This window comes from Amia ocellicauda, chromosome 16 (genome assembly GCF_036373705.1).
Source record: "Amia ocellicauda isolate fAmiCal2 chromosome 16, fAmiCal2.hap1, whole genome shotgun sequence".
Classification (NCBI taxonomy): Eukaryota; Metazoa; Chordata; class Actinopteri; order Amiiformes; family Amiidae; genus Amia; species Amia ocellicauda.
This window is the reverse complement of record NC_089865.1, coordinates 10,767,235-10,790,600: the sequence shown is the minus strand read 5'-3', so window position 1 is coordinate 10,790,600 and position 23,366 is coordinate 10,767,235. Positions and strand designations below refer to the sequence as shown.

General features: G+C 36.0%; 1 protein-coding gene across 1 annotated transcript; it reads left to right on the top strand.

Moving 5' to 3' along the window:
• Positions 1–767: 767 nt before the first annotated feature.
• fap (fibroblast activation protein, alpha) lies at positions 768–22,257 on the top strand. Its single transcript, XM_066687946.1, has 26 exons — positions 768–1,109; positions 1,905–1,989; positions 6,099–6,191; positions 6,460–6,554; positions 6,643–6,717; positions 6,833–6,885; positions 7,157–7,229; positions 7,486–7,606; positions 7,924–8,078; positions 8,797–8,894; positions 9,178–9,313; positions 9,693–9,731; positions 10,261–10,362; positions 10,536–10,603; positions 10,879–10,932; positions 11,379–11,503; positions 11,813–11,857; positions 15,913–16,011; positions 16,228–16,297; positions 16,514–16,708; positions 17,477–17,531; positions 18,011–18,110; positions 18,471–18,535; positions 19,002–19,074; positions 20,549–20,622; positions 21,547–22,257. Exons 1-26 carry the CDS (start codon positions 1,104–1,106, stop codon positions 21,646–21,648), a joined length of 2,256 nt encoding a protein of 751 aa, XP_066544043.1. The 5' UTR covers positions 768–1,103; the 3' UTR covers positions 21,649–22,257.
• Positions 22,258–23,366: the final 1,109 nt, after the last annotated feature.

The window sequence follows — 23,366 nt, the reverse complement described above, 5'->3', positions numbered from 1 at the left end:
CAAATGAGATCCTTCTTCTCTCTGAAATAATCCAGCTTCCAATCAGTAGGATTAGTTTGATATTATTTAATACATGTAATTCTGGAGTATATGCTTAACTTTAACCACATCTCTCATGTTTTGAACATATCTGCAATAGTAAGATACCTAAGTTGCAACACATTACCTGTGTGGTGAAAATGTAATATCATGTAATATTACACTGTAATTTGAATCAATTGCATTTATATAAACATCACTGAAATTACATTCTTGTTAGTTTACTAAAAAACAGTGTATTTTCTAGAGGTTGACTGTTTTAACCTATGCATGGAAAGGTTTAAATGATCGTAAATACATACTTTGTTTCGCACACACATGCCAGTTCTACATTCTTCACAATTACTACACAAAAGTGCAGTCATAAGTCATTTCGCTTTAAATGGCATTTCAGCCCATCCTTTATGTTCCTATCTTTGCAGTACAATAACGCCCACATCCACACCACCATGGCATGCAAAGATGAAAAAATATACACACTTTTAACATTTCACTTTTTAACTTGAGACGGTTATGTAGAGAGGGGGGAGGGGGGTATGTATGCGCTCACAAATACATACATATTTTTAATAGCGCTAACATAGTCGGATGTTGCAACCAAGTTAATTATACAGCGAAATTCCAATGACAATGAATCAGCAGGACTTATGATATGTGGTTAAAAAAAGCAATTTCCTATATCTTAACGACTTTTTACATTCCCGAAAGTGTAGCTGTCTGCGAGTTTGAAGACAGCATCTGTGTGGCTGCTAGCAGTTTAAAAGTCTTCCTTACATACACAGTCCGCCCTGAACTTCAATAGTGCGGTCAACACAGAAACATGTAGGTATAATGTAACTTTTATCCTAATCGTACTTTATGGTCGCCTTTTACAACATTAGTTAAGATAATATTTAACCAACAATCCTAAAGCCCAAAGCTTCACCACAGTGTTAGCTAGTTAACTTCTAAGTCTAGTGTCCTCGTCTTTAGACCTTCTACCACGTCAGCGCCTCCTGGAATTCACCAGACCCAGATTTTGGGCTTTCCAGCTATGAAAATAGCGAGCAACGTCTGTTGAAATCATGAAGGTGAGTATGCATTCAGTTTATTTCATCTATTCAATACTAAACTCGGTTCTTTTAAGGGTTAAATAACTATGGGTTAAGATGTTTGAGCTGAGTTACCAAATGTGTATTATTATTATTATTATATACACACATTTTACATATGTTTAAACTATTGTTTATATAATCAGACAATACAATAATAATAATATCAGCAATAATAATAAAATAATAACAGTGATTCAGATAACTGAATACTAAGACATGTGTCATGTTAATCTGTATATCTATATTGCAATACATATTTGTCCACCTATGATACTCTAGTGATCCTGGCTTTTGTTTGAACTGTGCTGCCAGGCAGAGACTGTTCACTGCTGTGTGAGTGTGTGCCACTAGGGCAGCATAGTGGGGGGGTGTAAGGAGGGTGGGTGGGTCAATTCAGGGACCTTGAGTAATGTGTTTTGTGTTTTGTGTGGATTCATTAGTTGTTGGTTTGTGTTGGGTGATGGGGAGGGGTATTCTAGCTTGATTGGGAGTTGTGGGGGTAGAGTCAGGGAGCAGTGATTGAGTGGTGGGGGTCATGTGGGAGAAAGGAATAAAAGAGGCGGATGACGCGCCACATGGGGAGAGCAGAAGTAAACTTGAGTGTTTTTGCTAGGGAGACATGCAGGGATTGGGAAAGTTGATGTACCACCCTGGTCGACCAATAAAGCCCAGTTTTGTTTTGTAAACCTTCCTGCTTGAATTGTTTTAGTAATCACCCCCAAAATACATGAAATTATTGTAGTCATTTGTTCTTCCTCTACCTTTTTATAGACATTTTGCAAGGTGCTTCTCGGGGTGGCTGTAGCTGCTGTCGTCATCACTTTAATTGCTGTCCCAGCAGCGATATATTTACGCAGTAAGTTGGGCAATTTTCCTAATTGATGACTAATTTGAATATCTTAATGTTTAAAGTAATTTTGTACAATCTGATGTATTCCAGTTCATATATTAAAAAAGGGAGGTTTATGTTAAGTTGTCCACAGTTTGAATGTTGAGGAGGTTAAAAGTGGGGTATCAACCTTTGATTCCTCTACCCGAAAAGCGAGAGTGCGTGACGTCACACCAGGAATTTCAGTGATTTAAACAACACTACTATCATGTTGTCTGTTCGAACTAAGACGTGCTTATTTGACAGGACATGCTGGAAGTGGCACAGCGCCAGCAGCACTGCCTGTAGCTCCTGTAAGTTGATGGGGGCCATCCAATGTCCCTTTCACCCCTATCCCATTCCAGACAGCACTGTGGTGATGACTTCCATTCTGTGAGGGCAGCCTGGTGGGGAACCGAGGCGCAGATTGTCTTGTTTTTGCCACCAAGTCAGTGCCCTTCTGCAAGTTGGGGTCACTGTCAGTTGGTAATGTCTGTCTCTTACTGGGTGCAGTCTGTGGGTGTTTACCCAGCTTTGCAGCGGACACATTTGCATGAGTCCGAGGGGAAGGATGTTCAAGGTGGCCGCCATCAGCCCCAACAGTTTTTGGAATTGGACTAGTTGGAGAGTTGATACCCTCTTGAATAATGTGAGGCAGACTTGATCCTGCCTTTTGACACATAGGCAAGCATGTACAGAGTCTAGCCACATTTCCAAGAACACTACAATCTGTGTGGGCTTGATAGAGCTTTGTGAGCTGACGTATGACATATGACCTCTGCTGTATGTTCCTCCGCCTGAAGCCTGGAGTCTGCGCTCACTAGACAGTCATCCAGGTAGTTCAGGATCCTTATCCCTTTCATCCTATATCCTTTTTCCCTTTCGTGGCATTTGACAGTAGTGTTCAGCACCCCCCTAAAGGGGGGGGCAGAGTGGAATTGGAGGGCGTGGGTCATTGTTGTTCATACCCAAGTGTCCTGGGCACAGGCTTGTCAAGGGTCACTACATCCTCGAGGCCTCCAGCCAAGAGCCTATTTTTACCTCTCACCTGTGGCTAGCTCCTGCGGTGATAGTCAGGCTGTGTGCTGTCACCTGGCTGTGGTCTCATGGGTTGGTTTTGCTGGGCCACTACCTGCTCGGCTGTTGCTGGTACAGCCAGCTGCGTTGTTGTCTCTTAGCATGCTGGAGCACAGCATACTTTGAGGCTGTTTCTTTGGCCTTGGTGGAGTGCTCAATACTGAGATCGACCGTCTCCCCAAACGTCTGGCCTGGTGTTGAGGAGCATGGCCTTCTCAGAGTCTTACAGTTTGGCCTGAGATGGCATCTGTCTGCAACCATAGCTGCGAGGGACCTTCCCATGGCCTTCCCTCCCTCATGGAGTAGGTTGGTCATGTAAGTTGACACCACCTCTAGCTCCTTGTACAGAACCTGTATGGCCTGTCCATTTGCCACTCTCACTGCCAGGGTCTCTGCAGTGTATGCCTTCCACAGCATCATGTCCGTGGTTCTTCACTGCCACATACTTAACGTGTTTTGTATACACGTAGCGTTAAACCCTACACATAAAAACTACACAGATAGTTGTTTTGACCTACCAGCAGTACTTTAAAAGTGAATTCTGAAAAAAAGGATTTTTATGATTCCCCACCTTGAAGATAAAAATTTTGGAACAAATTGTAACTGAAGAAGAAGAGCAGTAGGTATGTATCTGTTAAGACAGTAAGTATGCCCTGGACAATTATATTAATACATTTCTCATGACATCAAATATTGGCCACCAAAGTATGCACCTCATAGTTAAACTGGATAATTGTCTTTATTTATTTTTTTTGAGATGTGTATTTTAATTGTACAACAGGAATTAACATGCATGCACTTTTATATTGTTTGGAAACTATTTTCTATCTTCAGCATTGCAATGTTATAGTAGACTATGAACAGCTATTACATTCCCATTCAATGTCAAGGTTTTTTTGTTTTGTTGTTGTTTTTTTCTAATCAGTATATGGAAAATATCTTAATGCAAACATTAAGAGGTCAATCAACTGAAATTAAATATATGCATTAGACATATTAGACATTAATTCTATGTGTACTGCTAAAAAAGTAAGATCTAAAATTGAAAGTAAAAAAAAAAATCTAAGTATATGCAATCATGAAAATATAACATTTCATGGGGAAATATTCCCATTTAAAGTGTCAAAATGAGACACAAATATGTTGCATGTAAAGTATTCAGTTTTTATCTGCTGTTATTTTTACCCTGATTCAACCCAGACATTATACATAGACTATAATTTTCTAGCTAAATAGTACTTCACTCAAGTCAAGCCAAGTTGTATTCACAACACAGTCATTCACATAATACTGATGTATCTTGTGTCATAGTGTTTAAGTGATAAATACATTTCTTAGTCACTGAGTTTTCATATTTAATTTATGTATAAAGGTAAACATAAAGTTTCATTTTTCTATAAAAGTAAAGTTTCTTTTTTTGTATAATTTATTTAATTCTATATTTTGGACCATTTGTAGCAAAAAAATGAGATATACCCACTGGCTGTGAATGTTGTACTGCATCAATTTGACCAAACTTCTAATGCCACTGACATCATAGCCACAGTTGATTGTGTATAGCTCATCTGTTGCATGCTTATAGTATGCTGACATTAATCTCCTGCACAATTACAACAAGACATTGATAAATGCTCAGTGATCTGTGAAAAGATCCTATACTAAATATACAACAACTTCATTGTTTATTTAGTTTTAGTACATGGAACTCATGTCATGAATGTTCTGGAATGTTCTTTAATCAAACACTTGATCATTTCTTATGATTCTGTTCTTAGAGGGATATTTATCTGATTAAATAAAATGAAGGACAGATTGCCAGTGTATATTATCCTTACAGACCATTTGTATAAATCATTTTCAAATAAACATATGCTGTGTAGTTGTAGTGTTCTGTAACTGCCTGAAATTAAATGTTTTGGCATAGATGAACAATAAAACAAACAAACACATAAAAGGAAAATAGATTTGTTATAGGATTGTAGAAGATGTTATGAAATATGAGAATTTGGTCACATTCTGCCAACAGGTACCATAATCATCTGGTGCTACCAGCTGATACAGGTTCTCAGTTTAAATTTATATCCACAATGGAAAGTGCCAACAAAGTTCATGACATTCTGGATACTGCATTTTTGTTTGTTGTGTGGATGAATGAACTTGGATTATGGTAAAAGTTGCAAATCCTAAAGCTATTTCTTTTTCAGAGGAAAGACTTGTATGAAAGTTGTTCCCATGCAATTGTGAAACAGAAACCTCCGCAATATACAAAACCAGAGTTATGAAACTGGCATCACACATCTTAAAAGCATAAATATATTCAGCATGTTTGGTGTAATAAAAAAAATAATGAAGCAACATACGGTCTAATTTAAAATACCCAGACACCATACAACATGAAAGCACTAAAGTGTGTAGTAAATATACATTGTGTACAAAACCAATAATTTTAGATTTAATAGTTATAAAATCAAATAGTTTGGCATTATAATTACTATTACTCTTCAGGACAGGACACAATTATATGAACCGAACATTCCTTGGTGAATGGATTCCTTTTATCAAATTACATGGTATATACACATGCATACAATAGATTATCTTTGTACCTGAATATCTACAGCTAGTTTCAAATTAAATAATTATTAGATGCAAATAAGAAAACTGGACTCAAAATTACAAAATCTTAAAATGGCAATTCAGACAATTGTAAGAAGAACAGACCAAAGATGGATAAAAGGAACTCTAGAATGGGTCCCAAGAGATGAAAAAAGACATAGAAGAAGACCACATAAAATATGATGATTTGCTGATGTGACCTGGAAAAGAGGCGCTGTACACTGAAACAAGTGGAAACAACTTGGGGAGGCCTCATAAAGGCTGATGATGATGATATTTGTGTGTGTGGTTTGCTTGGTTTAAAATGCCTTTAATAAGCACACTATGTATTAAGATTGATGATGTTTGCTTTTTTACATTTACAAATTGGCTTGTTTTAAACCTTTCCCTCCCCCCAACATTAGAAGAAAATATAAATTCTGGCAAGACTTTCACCTTTGAAGACTACTTCAATTATACCATCAGATACAAATCATACAATCTGCAATGGATATCAGGTAATATTATGTTGTTGAGTTGATTTTGCTTGTATCTAGATTGCTCAAGTATAAACCCAGCTGTATAAATGGGTAATAATGTAATGTATAGTAAATTGCCCTTGATAAAGGCTTTTGGTAATCAATGTACAGAAGTACAGAAAATGGGTGTGTATATAGAGTGTTATTATGTCATATCAGAGTGCTGCACTAATCTTCAATTTAAGCACATAAGGCATGACATTTGTATGAATAATCTTTTTTTTTTTTTTTTATAAATCTATACTAGAAAACGAATACCTGCATAAAACAAGTGAAGGAAATATCATGAGATACAACGTGGATAACAATGTCTCGTCACTTTTTTTAAGCAACGACACATTTGTAAGTCTCTTTTATTTTAAAAGTTTAAGTTGAAATGTAATTAATTTACTTTAAATGCAATCAATTATTTTATTTTTAATGTTTCTAGGCTAAAGTTGATGCCACTGGTTATCTGTTGTCTGCTGATCTAAAATTTGTCCTTTTTGAGAGCAATTATACAAAGGTAATATTTTAATCACTCATTCTATAGTACATTTAAAACTTAAAAATATAGTACAAATAAAAGTGTTACGAATTCAAACATTATAGTTCACACATTGCAATTATTTCTTTAACAGGTATGGAGGCATTCATATACAGCTTCATATCATATCTATGATCTGACTAATGCGTAAGTTTTTATCAGCTTTTTTCCTTCACGTGTCTATAACAATACCTAATCTTATCAAACAAAACATTACCGATTATAACATTTCAGAAACCAATCTGAAAGATTTGTTTGTTACTTATTCTGGTAACATTCCTCATCATTCATTTGCCATGTTGTGTCCTACTAATGGATTTGCAGCTTTAGATGTGACTTTATGGCTTGGATATAGAAACAATTGCATACTTTAAAAAAACAAAAACATTATGGGAGAACTTTCATTTTTCTTTTCTAGTGAATTTGTGACCAACAGTGAACTCCCACAACAAATTCAGTATATAGAGTTCGCTCCTACTGGGAACAAACTGGTAAGTTACTTTATTTTACCCCAAAGAACAGGATTACTGTGGTAAACTATAACTTTCCTTTGTGTATTAATTCTTTGTTTAGGGATACTACGATACAGTTCTCCAAATCTTTCAGTAATTTGACCACTAACTTCTTACTTACTTACTTCTTACTAGGTATTTATCGTATGAGATTTTACTTATGCTTTCTTTGATTTTGGGTAATAAGAATGTTTGACAATGTAATAATAATTGCCTAATTACTATTTTCTTGTAGGCCTATGTCTGGCAAAACAATGTTTATTTAAAATCTAATGCATTAGCAAAGTCTGTTAACGTGAGTGAAACTGGAAAAGAAAATACTGTCTTCAATGGCATCCCAGATTGGGTTTATGAAGGTAAGTAAGATTACTATGATTGATGCACTGATCATATATTATACTGTTAATGAATAAGGTTTACATTACAGATGTATAAGGTGTAGATTACATTAACAAACTTTTTATTGACTAAGATTCAGATTTTTACTGGTGCTAGTTTCCTGTCAGTATTTTCAAACATTGATCTTATGATGCTTTCTCTGAATTCTGCATAAGGTATGGGACAATTCTGAAGCATAAAAAATAGCTTATAAGACCATTTGTTTATCTTGTGGTAGTTTTAAAATGTGCTTGTTGTGTTTAACATATGTTCTGCTTTCTTCTTAATTTTTAAGAGGAAATGTTCTCTGCTAAATATGCCTTGTGGTGGTCTCCCAATGGAAAATTCCTAGCATATGCACAGTTTAATGATACAAAGGTGGAGTCTATCGAGTATTCATTTTATGGAGATGAGCAATACCCGAAGACAGTTATTTTTCCTTACCCTAAGGTAATTTACTTTTCTATCAACTCTATGTAATTTACAAACCATGGTGGTAACATTTGAGTACTGTTTTGTACTTTTATCATATATGAGTGAAGAATTCAACTCTTCCTGGGAAACAGGCCTTCAGTACATTAGATAAATAAGAGCAGGGCTGCATGTCCTGCCACACATATAGACATTTCCAGTAGGGTTTATGGTTCTTTATTGTATTTTGTCAGGACACTGACAACAGAATTGCTTTCCATGGTCACACTACTAACCTAGTATAAATGTATGTGCAAACTATTGAGACAGCACCTTTGAAAGATATAAGAGTAGAGCTGACCGTTGCTGTCTTGTGCTAAAGAGAAGTAGTTTAGTGTCCCAATAGATCTACAAATGGGATGCTTTAACACCATTCAATTGTTTGGTAACAAAGAATGTTGAGCATTTAGCTACATAATCTGAAAGGTATTAAATTATTACAGTCATTGAATGATAAAAAATGTAATTTATTTTCAAACAATGTATGCTTTTTTTATTCCTGCATTATTGTTAATAGCTGAAAGTGTTCAGTTTGTGAAATAGTGAATTAAAAACAATTTCCTACAGCCTTCTGGGCAAAGCAAATCCTTGTACAAGTAGATCTGTCTGTAGAAAATACAATAAAAAAGATTTATCAATTAATTCATTGACTACTTTATGTGGCAGCTTTTCTAATGCAAACCTTTCTTTCATCAAGGCTGGGTCTACAATTCCTGTTGCAAAACTGATTGCTGTTGATACCTCAGATGTATCAAAATCATCGGACATTGTTGTGCCAGATTCAGTTGGGTCAAGGTACCGTGCACTGCAGTGTTACATTATTGAGATACACAACAGTATGATCACATGTAACATGTTCAGAATAGAAAACTAGAGTCCTGAGATTAGTTTCATTTACATATAATTACATATATATAATTACATTTCTCTTATGATTGTACTTCTAAATAGCTGCCTGAAAATAAATAAATAATTGGAAAAATATTTTTAATCCACCTTAGCTCAACTGCATTAGAAATGTAAGTCACTATTTTTCAAAAACTAGTGTTTGTTCTTCTAGTATTTTTTCTTCTTTTAGTGACCACTATTTAGCCACAGTCACTTGGGTTACAGATGATCGCATTGCAGTCCAGTGGGCCAAAAGGGAGCAGAACTTCTCTCTTGTAGTGCTGTATGATTATACCACCACCACCAACACCTGGATGCAAACCATGGTTTGTTGACCTTATTTTTGTATTACATAAACAATAGCTTTACACTACACCGATCAGCCATAACATTATGACAGCTGAAGTGAATAACACTGATAATGCTGAAAAAGTTAATGCTGGTTCTGATAGAAAGGTGTCAGAACACACAGTGCATCACAGTTTGTTGCGTATGGGGCTGTGTAGCCGCAGACCAGTCAGGGTGCCCATGCTGACCCCTGTCCACTGCCGAAAGCGCCTACAATGGGCACGTGAGCATCAGAACTGGACCACGGAGCAATGGAGGAAGGTGGCCTGGTCTGATGAATCACGAGTTCAAGGTGTTGACTTGGCCTCCAAAGAAACTGTTTTCTTGTCCATGTAAATAACAATTTATATTTTTCAGGACCGTCAAGACCAAAGTAAAACAGGCTGGATTGGGCATGTAAGTTTAGATTTCTGCTTTATATAGTGTGAGGCTAGAGATACAAATATGGAAGACTCTGAAGAGCTTTGGGTCTCTGCTGTCTGGACCCACTCAACCAGTAAGGGTTTTCACATGGAGTAAAGGTTTGCAAAGCCCAGAGTTGGCCGGTTAGAACCTGAAATACGGCATTCATCCAGATTTGACAGTGACTCCTCAAAGGGACACTCAGCCAGGAATCACTGGGGTTAGCTGGTTTAAATTTAGCTTAAAAGACAAAGCATCTTCAATCTTTCAATGCTATATTGCTTTTATTGTACCAATCTGAATTAACTCAGCATGACCTCAGCATTTTAACCACTAAAAACAAGAACAAGGAGCACAATACACAATTTTCTTGTCAATATCAATGCCATATTTATCCATTAATGTAAAATGTATTATACAAAATATAAATTACTAACCGCGACCCTCGCCAGGATAAACAGTTATTAAATTACTTGTATGTTTAAATACATATCCATTCATTTTCATGTCTTTTCTTTTCCAGTATTCACCCTTTGAACCTTACTTTGCTGCTGACAACATCAGCTTCTATAAAATAATGAGCAGCAATGATGGATATAAACATATTCACCTTGTAAATTCATCAGTAAGTGCTTTCGGAGGACTATTAAAAGTATAATACAGTTACATATTGTCATTTGATTGTTTTATTGCTTTAAAACTTAAATAAATATGTATATTTTTTAAGTAATTAAGAAGCGCCCTATTGTAACAGTACATGTTTAAAGAGCAATATTCACATTGTTTTATTATTCTTAGGGTAGCTTTCCTATTACAGATGGAAAATGGGAAGTAATATACATCTCAAAACTAACCAAAGATGCCATGTAAGTAACAAGCTCAAACATAGGGCATACACAGAATGAATTCTTCCTGAATGAGGTAATAGATAGAATACTCTTAAAACACTGCAATTTACAAAAGTAAAATGTAATGGTTTGAATCAAATAAAAACAATTTAATGAACACTGTCTAAAACCTCTGCTCGATGTACACAAATTACATAATTAAGCTAAGAATCATGTTAAACTATTGTTAAACTAAGTGCATTGCCCTTTTTAATTTTCTGTCTTTCAATTAAAAAAACTTTTCCCCCCCACAGATATTACGTTAGCAATGAATTTAATAAATTTCCAGGAGAGAGAAACCTTTACAAGTAAGTAATCAATTTGTTAAAAACAGATCACAAGTAAATAGTGTATTTAAATGTGAACACGTGAACACATTAAGGATACTCGATCACTCAATCAAGAACAGAATCACCTCATACACAAAAAATAGTTACCGAGTACACTTTAATATGCAGTATTGTTTGTTTGACCTGTACAAGTATTTTGTGAGCAATATATTAGATATGTTTTAGAGATTGTACAAAAAAACTGTTGTTAGAGCTCTTCACTCTAAAATACATGTATAGCATGTGACGTCTATTCAGAAGTTTAAGAAATAATGTCAGGTTATGAAGAATCGTGACTTGTATGTAGTGATGCTTCAATTAACGCAGACTCATTGTTTTACTTCCATCCTTTCTATTTCAAATATTTTCCTTGCCTGAAGTGTGAAAACATTCTTCAGTTACTGTTTTGTTTCTTTATATGCCAGGATTGACCTTGGAAATGGTCCTTCCAAAAGGGAGTGCCTTACTTGTGAATTAAACAAGGATCGGTGTCAGTATAACTCAGCTTACTTCAGCAAAAATGCAAAATATTATCGCGTGGATTGCTACGGTGAGTTAACAGAGCTCAACTGGATAAATACAGTTGGTTTGATAAAGGCGATTCAGGCAGACAGAGCTATTTTCAGCATCTGTTAATTTCTAATTAGACTTTGGGATGAAAAGACAATTGGATTTATTACATGGATTTTACCTAGATGCATTGCTTTCCCACAGTAGCATGTGATTAATAAATACCAATATATTTAACAAATAGTAATATAAAATTGTTAACATTTTCTGTATTATATACAGGCATTATGGAAATACAAATTAGAATATGTGAGAACTTTAAATGACATTCATTCATTTCCTTTAACAGGACCTGGATTGCCAAGGTTTACAATTCATGACATCAGCCACAAAGGTATTGTTTTATAATGGCAAAGCTTTTTTTAGCAGAAGACAGGCTGAGTATGACTTTTAACTGTGTAACTATGCAAGTATGGCTGCCCTTTGCATCCTTCTGATATATTTGCATATAATATTTGCATATAATATATATAATATATACATTTCAATTAAACAATGTGTTATTTTACAGTGAGGGAAAAAAGTATTTGATCCCCTGCTGATTTTGTACGTTTGCCCACTGACAAAGAAATGATCCGTCTATAATTTTAATGGTAGGTGTATTTTAACAGTGAGAGACAGAATAACATCAAAAAAATCCAGAAAAACGCATTTCAAAAAAGTTATACATTTATTTGCATGTTAATGAGGGAAATAAGTATTTGATCCCCTATCAATCAGCAAGATTTCTGGCTTCCAGGTGTCTTTTATACAGGTAACGAGCTGAGATTAGGAGCACTCTCTTAAAGGGAGTGCTCCTAATCTCAGCTCGTTACCTGTATAAAAGACACCTGTCCACAGAAGCAATCAATCAATCAGATTCCAAACTCTCCACCATGGCCAAGACCAAAGAGCTGTCCAAGGATGTCAGGGACAAGATTGTAGACCTACACAAGGCTGGAATGGGCTACAAGACCATTGCCAAGCAGCTTGGTGAGAAGGTGACAACAGTTGGTGCAATTATTCGCAAATGGAAGAAACACAAAATAACTCTCAGTCTCCCTCGGTCTGGGGCTCCATGCAAGGTCTCACCTCGTGGAGTTTCAATGATCATGAGAACGGTGAGGAATCAGCCCAGAACTACACGGGAGGATCTTGTTAATGATCTCAAGGCAGCTGGGACCATAGTCACCAAGAAAACAATTGGTAACACACTACGCCGTGAAGGACTGAAATCCTGCAGCACCCGCAAGGTCCCCCTGCTCAAGAAAGCACATGTACAGGCCCGTCTGAAGTTTGCCAATGAACATCTGAATGATTCAGAGGAGAACTGGGTGAAAGTGTTGTGGTCAGATGAGACCAAAATCGAGCTCTTTGGCATCAACTCAACTCGCCGTGTTTGGAGGAGGAGGAATAACCCCAAGAACACCATCCCCACCGTTAAACATGGAGGTGGAAACATTATGCTTTGGGGGAGTTTTTCTGCAAAGGGGACAGGACAACTGCACCACATCAAAGGGACGATGGACAGGGCCATGTACCGTCAAATCTTGGGTGAGAACCTCCTTCCCTCAGCCAGGGCATTGAAAATGGGTCGTGGATGGGTATTCCAGCATGACAATGACCCAAAACACACAGCCAAGGCAACAAAGGAGTGGCTCAAGAAGAAGCACATTAAGGTCCTGGAGTGGCCTAGCCCGTCTCCAGACCTTAATCCCATAGAAAATCTGTGGAGGGAGCTGAAGGTTCGAGTTGCCAAACGTCAGCCTCGAAACCTTAATGACTTGGAGAGGATCTGCAAAGAGCAGTGGGACAAAATCCCTCCTGAGATGTGTGCAAACCTGGTGACCAACTACAAGAAACGTCTGACCTCTGTGATTGCCAACAAGGGTTTTGCCACCAAGTACTAAATCGAAGGGGTCAACTACTTATTTCCCTCATTAACATGCAAATCAATTTATAACTTTTTTGAAATGCATTATTCTGGATTTTTTTTATGTTATTCTGTCTCTCACTGTTAAAATACACCTACCATTAAAATTATAGACTGATCATTTCTTTGTCAGTGGGCAAACGTACAAAATCAGCAGGGGATCAAATACTTTTTTCCCTCACTGTATGTGTTTGTTTCTCATAATATAAACTCAAAACTTCACAATATGCATTTTGACCTGTCCCCTGGCATGGTTTTCCAACTTGTAATAGCCATTAATCTAATACAATGAAGTTATTTGTTTGATTTTGTTTCAATAATGTCAAGTGAAATTTGTCCTTTTAGTCTTGAAATATATATTTCAAGACTAGCACATACATAATTTAGGAAAAAATAAATAATGATGTCCCTAGTCTTCTGTCAACCCTGTTTCTTTTATGAAAATCACCCTGTAAATATACATTTCAAAATAATTGTTAAAACTACAAAAACCTGTTATCAATGCTAACAATTTGGTTGCATTACCTTCATCACATGAATAGTAATGGCTAGTTTAGGCCTCATCCCTGTTACTGTCAACCCTGGTACTTTTTCAACTGTAACAGGGTTGACGTAAACACTTGGAAATGTACATATTTACTAACCATATCATAATATAATAAAAACGATACTTGATATGTCTACCTATCTTTATAATTACATATATTATTATATTCTTACCTATTTATAAAAAGTGTTTGGGGGGTTGATTCATTAGCACATCTAAAACTTCAAATAATCAACATTTGTACTGTAAGTTGTATGTAATTGGGAGAAATGTATCCAATACATACACAGAAGAGTGTACATTATAGCTTTGGTGGTGCCATTATTGGATGTATATACAGTGTCTTGAAAAAGTATTCAGCCCCATACACTTATTCAAAATTTTTGAATTCTCACAGCCTGGGATTTTGATGCATTGTATTTGGGATTATTTATTTGTGAGTTTTAAACAATTAAATAATCAAAATTAAAAACTGAAATATTTTTAAGCATTCATCCCCCGGGTCAATACTTAGTTTAATCACCTCTGGCACCTATTATGACAGCCACTAGTCTTTTCAGATAAGTCTCTAACTTTGCACACTATGATGGTGTAATTATTTGCCCATGTCTCCTTACAAAATTGCTCAAGCTGTGTCACGTTAGTTTGGGAACGGTGATGGACAGCAATTTTGAGGTCTTGCCACAGATTTTCGATTGGATTAAGGTCAGTACTCTGACTGGGCCACTGAAGGATATCTGTTTTCTTAATTTTATGCCACTCCAGTGTTGTTCTGGCAGTGTGCATTGGATCATTGTCCTATTGAAAGACAAACTTCCTTCACAGTTTGATGGACACCTGTGTTTTTCCAGGATTTCTCTGTATTGTTCACCATTCATCCTCTCACCAATCCTGACAATATTGCCAGTCCCTGTTGCTGAAAAACATCCCCATAACATTATGCTACAACCACCATACTTGATGGAGTTACCTGGCTGGTGTGCAGTGTTTGATTTACGCCACACATACCTCTTAGCAATCAGGCGAAAAAGTTCAATTTGTTGTAAATTGTCGAGAAAGCTTTTGGAATTTTTCTTTTGATTTGTCATGGTGCTCAAGGCTTTGTAGATCAGTGGGGAAAAAATCCAAATTTAATCTATTTCAAATTCTGAATCTGAGAAAAAAAAGGAAAAAGTGTTGGGGGCTGAATACTTTTTCAAGGTACTGTATGGAGGGAGGGATGTATTACCAGTATTACCAATGTATGCAATCGAGGCAAGTAGGGGCCACCCCTGTAGCTCCCGGAAACAAAGGCATATGCATTGAGCCTATGGAACAACTTCTGCAAACCCCGCTAGTGGCATAAAAACGGTGCTTTATCCTATGCTTTCCCGGCCCCCCAAATGCCGGCATTCACTTGCTTCAACCTTACATCTTGCAGCTTCCAGGTGCCGCACACGACATGCTTTAGCCCTCCTGCTCCGCGCCTCCTGTCAATCCTGTTACCATTGTCAACCCTACTGCTAAGTTAATTCCAATAATTCACTCTGGAATTTGAAGTTACACATCTCTTGTATGTATATGTATATAAAGTGTGTTGAAGTATAAATTGTAATTCCTTGGCTAAATCGATTTTAAAAAGTGTTTTCTTTAGGGTTCATAATTTTTAAATTACGTTTGTACACAAAGGGCAAGAATATGTTGGACTTATCCCAAATATGTAATTTTGACATTTTTTAATACTAAAGTAAAGGTCGGTAACAGGGTTGACATTGGGTAAAACATGTCAATGAACCTCAAAAAATTATACAAAATATGACATCCTGAGATAGCATGATACATTTTTAAATTTTAAAATGGTGTCTACATAACAAAGAAGGTTAGAAAGGTATCCATGCAGAAATAGACATTTTCATATGGAAATAAAAACATAATTTCTTTGTGATTACAGAGATTCGTGTTCTAGAAGAAAATACAGATTTGGAAAATATTCTTAAAGAGATTCAAATGCCAACAATCCGCCAGGGGACAATTAAGTTGGGAGAGTTTGGTATGTTTCCTCTTTTTAAATGAAAATATACATTACATTCTCCACATCATGGTAATTTAGATGACAATGTTCCCAAAACACAAACAACACTTTTTATTTTGAAATATTTCAAAATAAATATGAATATACTGTATAGCCAAATCAGTTGCAAACCTATTGACATTGTATTTTACATTTAAAAAGTAATATATCCCTGAAATTAATTTCTTTCCACAGACCTTTGGTACCAGATGATTTTGCCACCTAATTTTGACGAATCTAAGAAGTATCCTCTGCTGATTGAGGTGTAAGTTTGGGGCTGTTCATGTGCATGATATTTGTTCAATCAAACTGGTTTATGATTTGCCAGTAAAGATACATAACGCAAGTCATTCATTTACTTAATTCACTGGACCACCACTCTACTCCATCCATATGTACCTGTTAACAGAAGCATGTGTGTCTAAACTATATGGCATATAGTGCATTTCAGGAGGATAATTAATGATTATGTTTTTTTCAGGTATGCAGGACCTTGCAGTCAAAAAGTAGACAAGCGCTTCAGGATCAACTGGGCCACTTACCTTGCTAGTACTGAAAAGATTATTGTTGCCAGCTTTGATGGAAGGGGAAGTGGATATCAAGGTGATAAAATAATGCATTCAATATACAGGCGTCTGGGAACTTTTGAAGTGGAAGATCAAATCACAGCAGTGAGGTAGGTTCATGATTCACTAGCACAACACTAGACAGAGTACATATTGCAAAAATGATAACCATTTACACTACACTTACAAAACAAGTTACAAGCACTCAAATAAAGCTCTGCATATTGTGTATTTTAAGCCATGCAAAAAACAAACGGATATAGGCCTATCTATTTGAAAATGATTAAACACATCCCGTAGTCCATTAGTACATCGAGATGTTTCCGGATTTGCAGTACAAACGTATAAAGTAACAAAACAACTTTTTATCCTGACAAGCATTTATTTGAAATAAGTTGGAGATCTATTATTCTTCTGTGGTGAGCACAGTACTTTACTGGGCTGAAGTTAAAAGATAATACAGCAATAAGTAAAACTATATGTTTGATCAATAATTCAACATTATATGGGGACTATTTTCACAGAAAAAGGCTGTTTTTTTCATCTAATGCTGTCAATACTCTTAGTATAGTCAAATCCTATGCATATAGAGATTAATGGAAAGTAATTGAGATAGAAGTTGTATATATTTAATATTCTTTAAAATATATGTTCATTAGTATATGTTTTATGTTTTTTTGTAACTCGCCCTGGACAATTGGGTGTCTGCCAATACATAAATAATAATAATAATAATAATAATAATAATAATAATAATAATAATATGTTAACATTGGTACATTTATTGAAAAATAATGGTTATTAATAGTATAAGTCCAATTATAAATATGAAATATTTATCTAACCAATGTAACAGACAATATATTTTGCCTTTTTAGAAGGTTTATAGAGATGGGCTTCATAGATAAAGAAAGAATAGCCATTTGGGGATGGGTAAGTTGGCATGTCTTCATTTTTTTACATCAAAAATCAAAATCAGTTTTTAAGCAATGATGATTTAATGATAAAATATTACGATTCAAAGTATTCATTATATTGTATAACGTTTACTTGGTTGTGTGTGATTATGTTCATCTTATATCAGCTTTGTACTCTAACTTTGTTTTCCTGCCCAGTGTATAGAACAAATGTATTAAATAAGCCCTAGCTAACTGAATACCTCACTTTAAAACAACATATAACTGGATAACTATTTACTAATTTGCTTTAGGGCTTCATCACTAAAACAGTCAATGAAAAAAGTACAGTATGTAGTGATGTAGTTGCAAGCAATTTAACCCTTTTACATTTTCATTATTCATTTATGTAAAACAATTCATAACTCTTTTTAGATGATGTTCACAATAAAGACTATGTATAGATCTTTAAAAAGTGCCCTTCTATGTTCATCACAAGATGCATTTCCTTTTCAGTCATATGGTGGATATGTCACCTCCATGGCACTGGGTTCTGGAAGTGGACTTTTCAAGTGTGGAATTGCTGTAGCCCCCGTTTCTAAATGGGAATATTATGGTATGGAAAACAGAAAAGAGAATATGTACTGGATACATTTTAAAGTACACATTTAGCACTGTACCATTGGTCAAGAGAGAGAAAAATTGCATTTCACTCTTCATGCTGGAAATTTTTACGATTTGCCATAATATTTAAATAGACTTTAGCAAAGTTCTCATGTGTAGACTGTGACTTACATAGAGTGATAAGATAATTTATCTTGGTACAATTGTGTATGGATCTACAGCCTATTGAATGGACTCAAACGTAGGAATTCAAAGATCCTCCCACAATTCTACATATTGTATTAATATATTTGTTAGAATTTATCTATATATATAGAATATGAAAATTAAGATCGTTTTTCGTACACAATAGATGCAATGTACACTGAACGTTACATGGGAAAGCCTACAGAGGCAGATAATCTTCCATTCTACCAGGTGAGTTTACATTTCTTAATACTGTAAATGATATTTAATTATTTTATAAATACTATAAACACATGGAAAACGGATTCCCATGGAAAACAGATTCCTAGCAACCTTGCTTATTATCTAGTGTAATTATATATGAGATGCATACAAATGTCAAATGGTAAGGACATAATAACAAAAAAAAAAGTTTAGACTGGGAATAAAAGATAAAAAATATGTTCTGTACTTTAGACAACTGGGATATCAATGTGAGATTAACTGTTCTCTTTAGATACAGCAAACAGTCCGGAGATCAAAACTGCAGAAAGAGTATACTTAATGATACGAAGCATCATTTTTTTAAACCTAACCGATCTGCCAGTAGTGTAGGATATGTTGAAATTCTCAACATATTCTTCTTTAATATAAATCAATTATATTCATCAATAATTAATTCTGTCATTAATAGTAATAAAAACGCGTTTCCCCTTAGAATTCCACAGTAACAGGAAGGGCTAAGAATTTCAAATCTGTCGACTATCTTCTTATTCATGGGACAGCGGATGGTAAGTGTTTAACCATATGAAAATCTTTTTTAAAAAGTAGGTAAATCCAAATAGTGAAAGATTTATTTTGTATTACATAGCTGGGTGAATCACAAAACATGAATGAATAATTTATCCATATATGCAAACATGTATATCTAAATATGTTTCTGTCTACCTGAAGCCTCCGAATAATAAGAGAGAAATGCATGGTCAATCAAAAGGAATTTAATACAAGCAGCTGCAAGGAAGAGGTGTTCGAGAGGCAATCTCAAGAACAGTCACAAAGTTACAAAGTATAGGCACTTTTATGCAGACCAGACAGGAGAGAGAGACATCAGGGCCCATGTGTCTGTCCCGGGATGAATATAAGTTCAGTTTCTGCTATGGCACAGTACTGTAGCACAGTAAGACTGTGAGACAGTGACAGTGACACACAGCGAAAGACATGCAGTTCTTCACTACCTATTTATCAATACCAGGTCATCTTACTGATATACACCGATCAGCCATAACATTATGACCACCTGCCTAATATTGTGTAGGTCCCCCTTTTGCCGCCAAAACAGCCCTGACCCGTCGAGGCATGGACTCCACTAGACCTCTGAAGGTGTGGTGTGGTATCTGGCACCAAGATGTTAGCAGCAGATCCTTTAAGTCCTGTAAGTTGCGAGGTGGGGCCTCCATCATTCACTTTTTCAGAAATTTGAGCTACATTAACTCATCTGTTGGATCGGACCACATGGGCCAGCCTTTGCTCCCCACGTGCATCGATGAACCTTGGCCGCCCATGACCCTGTTGCCGATTCACCGCTTTTCCTTCCTTGGACCACTTTTGATAGGTACTGACCACTGCAGACCGGGAACACCCCACAAGAGCTACAGTTTGGAGATGCTCTGACCCAGTCATCTAGCCATCACAATTTTGTCAAAGTCACTCAGATCCTTATGCTTGCCCATTTTTCCTGCTTCTAACACATCAACTTTGAGGACAAAATGTTCACTTGCTGCCTAATATATCCCACCCACTGACAGGTGCCATGATAACAAGATTATCAGTGTTATTCACTTCACCTGTCAGTGCTCATAATGTTATGGCTGATCAGTGTACCTACTGACATATAACCAAGCAAATATGTAATCTCTAATGCAATACTAAAACACAAATTTATATACTTTTGTTTTATATGTGGCTCATATTACACTTTTCCTTGTTAAGGGTAAGCAGGAACAAACAATTGTTTGTTAAACATAATTTAAATTCCTAGGTAACCAATAAGACAGGCCTTTGAGGTCACAGTTAATAGGTATTAGGGGTAATTGGCATGAATTGCCAGTAAAAGCAGATCCACGGCTATATTTTCTCTTCAAATGCAAGTTTTACAAGAAATAATTACATACATGAATGCATTCCGTATGAGGCTTTCAGTACGATTTCACACTTTTAACTGTCAGTTTACATTAAGTGCTTATATGTATTCTGGTGCCATTTCAGACAACGTCCATTTTCAGCAAGCTGCTCAGATTTCAAAAGCACTTGTTGAGGAACAGGTGGATTTCGAAACAATGGTAAATATGTTTTAATCTCTTGTAGAATGTACTAAGAACTCTACATACATTTGAATATGAACTAAACATGTGTTAAGAGTAGTAGGAAAATAAACTGAAGTAAGGTGGCCTTAATGACAATTGTGGACCGCTCCATGCAAAAGATAGAGAAACAAGTAAAACAAACCTAAAAATCAGGTGGGGCTGACCAGCTATAAGAAGTGTACACAGACCGACAGTAACAGATGGTAACATGTTTTATTTTTTGTGTGAATGTGAAAATAAATGCAATTACACATATATCTTTGTACTTAGTTTTTTGTGGTTAAAACATGCTTTTCCAATTTAAATAGATTATTTTGAATACAATATTCAAACCCATCTATCATTTGCACATGGGACACTTCAGGCATCACATCCCACTGATCCTGCAGAGACTGAAGGCCATGAAAAAGACATGGTAGAGTGGGTGAAGCAGAGCCCAGGGATGGGCTGTCAAAAGCCAGCCTGCTGACTACAGCTGACGGCTGATAAAAAGCCAGATTTTCTTTTGTCCATGTAAATTTCCCATCTGATGATACACGCAGAATGTGTCTGTTTGCATTACCCTTCCATAGCATCTTTTGTGCAATGTATAGCTTTTGGAAACCTTTCTACAACTGATGCTTTTGTGATTAAAAAATGGTATTCTAAAATTCTTCTAAAAACAAAAAGTATATTACTTTACCTTAATTAAACTGGCATGGTTTATTGAAACAATTGTCCATTGATGTATTATACTCTAGAATAACCTCCTACCAGTATTATAACAACAAAGTCTCTTAACTTTCACAGTGCACCTTCACGTGAGCCATTACAGAGAGCTCACCAGTAGCAGAAAACTGCAGTATGCTTAAAATGAAATGAAAAAGCCTGACCATTTTAATTCCTTCACTCCTATTCCAGTGGTACACAGACAAGGACCATGGGCTGGCAGGGGCAGCAAACAGACATGTCTACACCCATATGAGCCACTTCCTCAAGAAATGTTTCTCTATATCTAACTAGAAAGATACTTATATTTCTGTGAACACTTAAATTGCAAAGTATTTTTTATTTTTCACTTTCAATACAACATTTTTGTAACTGTATGATTTTACATTGTTTACATAAAATCTGATACATAAATATTTTACATTTCTGAAAACAAAGGATGAAAATTATAATACAACTATGGTCTAGATTAAATCCAAAGCTTGAGCTACCCGCTAATCACAAATAATACCTGTACCCAGACCAGGTTTATTTTACTGTCAGAGGTTACATTCTACTGCTTTTTTAAAAATATATATGAGACTGGGTACACATTTGTCATTTGGGAAGTTAAGGTCAAAGTTTGGAATTGGTCTAGGATTTTGTGGGGCTAATGATTCCCATTGGATGAAGTCTTCTGAATTTTTATGTATTCATCTTCCAGATTTAAAATGAAAGCTATTATTGATTGTAATGAATAGTAATTTAATTCCACTAGATTTGAGTTGCAACTTTAAATAATTGTCTAATTTCCTTTATTCAATTGCTAAAATTTGGCATACCTGTATTGCAATTTTCTTGTACCGAATTTATTATGTTTCATTTATATCCATGAAGTTTTTCAAAATAAATGTTTGAACAAAATCAATGATTTTTGTAAATCCACATCTGTTGTACTGTAGTAATATCATTAAACCATTTAATATGAGGAAGTATCAAGTCACTATCAAAATCCCATTTATAATGTAATTCTAGCATTGCAATAAAACATGCAAAAAAGACACTGACTCTTACCCCCTAAGTCAAGAAACTCTCAATATATCGCTTCACTCATAACTGCACAAGTGGCCCTAGGACCATGTGAAAGAAAAAATAACCTCAGAATTTCGACTTAAAAACTCAAAATTTCTAATTAAAGAATGTACTTTAAAAACTAAATTTTGACTTTCAAACACACCTCCATTCCAGAGGAAAAATGGGCCACTGTACAGAAGGTGTACCGAGGTGTACCGATAGGGGGTCTCAGCAACACAATATTCCCAGGGGCCACACTAGGGCCACCCAGGAGCGAGGACCACAGTCATGCTCTTACCTGGAAGTGTCTAGAATCAGCATATACAAAGCGGGGCTAAAGAGATCAACTCTTACACCCTCCGGTTACAATAGCAAGGCCAGCTGCTCTACTAGTGCAACTAGGAGTGAGGCCATAATCTACTTGCACAATATATGACGTGGGGCATCAAGCAACCTGTGCACCCTCCGCACATTAACCTCACAGTGGACCCTTGATCCAACAGGAGCGGGGCCACAGACTCACTGAAATCAACATAATAGACAGCCGGTGCAGCAGGAACATTCATGTTGCCTATGGCAAGCCAAATTATCATTTAGAGATATCTCAAATTCAATTTAAGATATCTTAAATGCAGTTCGAGAGATCTCAAATAAATCAGGAATATCTAGGACATCTCAGGATTAGGAGATTTTAGGATATCTCAGAATTACTTCCTGTGAAAATACTGTATGTTTTGTATGGACTTCCTGTCTATTTTAAGATACCTGAAAGAGGACAGGAAGTCAATTTGAGGAGAAAGGGTGGTAGTTCTGAGGAGAGGTAGGGTCAAGGGTTGGTTTCTTGAGGCGTGGAGCCAGACAGGAATGATGAGTTGAGGAGGGAGGAGATGAAAAGGAGTAGATCACTTGGAAGAGGCATGTGGGGAGAGGGTCCAGTGCACACATTGTGGGTTTGTGAC

What these genes read in the sequence shown, in the direction of transcription:
- fap (XM_066687946.1), top strand. An exon ending in GATCAAATCACAGCAGTGAG is followed by an intron (nt 16,709 to 17,476) that starts GTAGGTTCATGA and finishes TTGCCTTTTTAG; the next exon opens with AAGGTTTATAGAGATGGGCT. An exon ending in GAATAGCCATTTGGGGATGG is followed by an intron (nt 17,532 to 18,010) that starts GTAAGTTGGCAT and finishes TTTCCTTTTCAG; the next exon opens with TCATATGGTGGATATGTCAC.